Source organism: Vicia villosa, unplaced genomic scaffold (genome assembly GCF_029867415.1).
Source record: "Vicia villosa cultivar HV-30 ecotype Madison, WI unplaced genomic scaffold, Vvil1.0 ctg.001861F_1_1, whole genome shotgun sequence".
Lineage (NCBI taxonomy): Eukaryota > Viridiplantae > Streptophyta > Magnoliopsida > Fabales > Fabaceae > Vicia > Vicia villosa.
The window spans coordinates 325,910-328,640 of NW_026705753.1; the positions used below are offsets into that span (position 1 = coordinate 325,910).

Below are 2,731 nucleotides of genomic sequence, written 5' to 3' on the forward strand. Positions count from 1 at the left end.
TAGGTGTTTTATTTTTTTATTAAAGATAGTTGTTGTATTTATATATTGCAACTAATAGAAATTTAAAGAAAGAAAAAGAGTGTGTTGTTTAAAATAATGAATTTACCAAAAAGACCGTAAAATAAAAGATTTAGCCATCCAACACGCATAAATTGATGAGTTATGATTTCCTTTTATAATAATATTTTATTCCAATTATTTTATTATTTCACACCATATAGTAATAACAAACAAAACCATGGTGAATGCATCACAGAAATTAATGGTATTCTAAAAGAGAGAGAAAGAAAGAAAAAAAGTAACAAAAGAAGGAGAAAAAAAAGTGTGTTTGTTTGAGTGAGTCTTGAACAAACAACCTACCATGGCATCTTCAAATTCACCATGTGCAGCATGCAAGTTTCTACGCCGCAAATGCCAACCAGAATGTGCATTTGCACCTTATTTTCCACCTGATCAGCCACAAAAATTTGCGAATGTTCATAGAATTTTTGGGGCAAGTAATGTTACAAAGCTTCTCAATGATTTACACCCTCACCAACGTGAAGATGCTGTTAATTCTCTTGCTTATGAGGCTGAGATGCGACTTCGTGATCCCGTTTACGGTTGCGTCGGTGTAATTTCTCTCCTTCAACATCAACTTCGGCAGCTTCAGATGGATCTTTATTGGGCGAAATCGGAACTCTCACGGTACCAGAACTTAAGCATCGCAGCAGCCACGACAGGTCTTCTAACTGGGGACTCTGTCACGGCCGCTGCGACTAATTACCACCACCACACGCAGAACACTGGGAGTGTTGGTGGTGGTGGTAATAATAGTAACGGTAACGGCCGTGATAATAATAACCATCATTTTCATCTTCAGCACCATCACCATCATCAGTTTTTTCCTAGAGATCAGCATCAGCAACATAATTTGGTGGTTAGAAACTTTGATGCTGGAATTGGAAACAACTATGATGCGAGTCTTTTGGCTATGAATATTTCTGCTAGCTTAGGGCAGATCAATCAGCTTCAACATCATAGTGCCGCCGGTGGTGGTGGTGATGACCGCCGTACTGTTAACCGCTCCTAGGGTTTCTTGATGCTATAGGTAATAATAATAATTAATATTTTCATTTAATTTAAAGTCTGTCATCTATCATCACTGAATTACATAATTGCTTATGAAAATTTGCAATCATTTCAGTTAGAAGTCTTTAATACTTTACATATTTCTCATTTAATACTATATTATATAAATTAATCAATTAATTTAGAAAACAGTTTTTTAATTAAATCCTATATAATCCAATGCACCATGAATTTAAATTGCAGGCTGCAACTGCATCTATATTTATTGTTGCAGCTGCAAATGCAATATTACTAATGCGGTAGTCTTAATGCGGTAGTCTCTGCGGCTATAATTCATAACTCAACTATAATTGTTGTTTGATTAATTCATAACTCAACTATAATTGCTGTTTGATTTAAAATCAGACGCTCTTTCACATTGGAAATTGCATTAGATGATTTACCCTAAATTTCTTCAAATATTTTTTGTCAAAAACTCTATTTTTTTTAAATCTGAATGTTAATTATTTTATAATTATGTATTTTATAACATCGGCAACACTAGTGCATAAATTTCGAATATGAAATATCTATTTAGTTCTATCACTAAATTTTGATAGGAAAAAATTCATTTTGATTGCTAATTTTATTTTTCTAGTAGAATGAATATTTAAAAAATATTAATTCAGCATTTTATTTTTTTGTATGTATATTCCCAATTTTTATTTATGGTATTTTGTTTTTGTTCTGTTTAAGGAGTTTTGACATTACTAGCTGGAGAAAAGAACTGAACCTGCAATCTTCATTTTTGATGGACACTCAAAGGATAATATTCATCAGTCAAAGCTCGAGTTGGTTTTTATTTTTTATTTTTATTTTGTTATTACTATATATTATTATTACAAAATATCTAGACAGAAAATTATATATATGATGTCAACATGAAGTTATGAAGTAGCTGACCAATATTTTACTATTGTGATTTTACTGTCTCTATACAGAGAGGACAAATAAGTGAGGATGAAAAGATTATCACTATTAGCAAACAGTTTATTATGATCTTCTTTTAATCAATAATGATGGTACAGTTTTGGTCAAACATATATATGATGTTAATTTGCACTATATGAGAATATTTGTTTTTAGAATTTTATTTGTATAATGAGAATTAAAACAGATTTATATAGTTTTAACTATTTTTCATTATTTACATTGTTATATTAGAAAAGTATAAATAGTAATGAAAATATTATTAGTGTCAAATTATTAGTAAATTCAGAAGTTGAAATAGTAATGAAAGTATGATAGTCCTATATATTTAAATAGCTATATGAGATTTGGTTTTTTTATAAAATATAATAATATCAATACATACAAGTTAATTCGTATTTATTAATTAGAAAAGTTGAAATACTATTAAGAGTTTAAAGAACAACAAAGTATGAAATTTATTTTGAATATCATATGCCAAATTTTGCATTAATTTATTTTTTTTATACGGGATGGATGAGTTAGTTCAAGTGATTTGTATCTATTAATATATTAATATGAACAAATTATTAATATTTATAAATCAACTGTTTTTAAAAAAACAAAAAAAAATTGTTAGTAATTGACTATTTTAATTTTTAAGGTTTATATCATATTTGGATTGATTTATTTGAGTTTATTTATTATATGA

The 2,731-nt window shown here is 28.7% G+C and overlaps 1 protein-coding gene across 1 annotated transcript; it reads left to right on the forward strand.

The window, feature by feature from the left end:
- Positions 1-361: 361 nt before the first annotated feature.
- On the forward strand, positions 362-1,902 carry LOC131636916 (protein ASYMMETRIC LEAVES 2-like). The gene is made up of 2 exons (XM_058907500.1): positions 362-1,090; positions 1,807-1,902. The coding sequence occupies exon 1, from the start codon at positions 362-364 to the stop codon at positions 1,070-1,072; it is 711 nt and encodes a 236-aa protein (XP_058763483.1). The 3' UTR covers positions 1,073-1,090; positions 1,807-1,902.
- Positions 1,903-2,731: the final 829 nt, after the last annotated feature.

Coding starts and splice junctions, on each gene's coding strand:
- LOC131636916 (XM_058907500.1), top strand. CDS start 362: ATGGCATCTTCAAATTCACCATGTGCAGCATGCAAGTTTCTACGCCGC.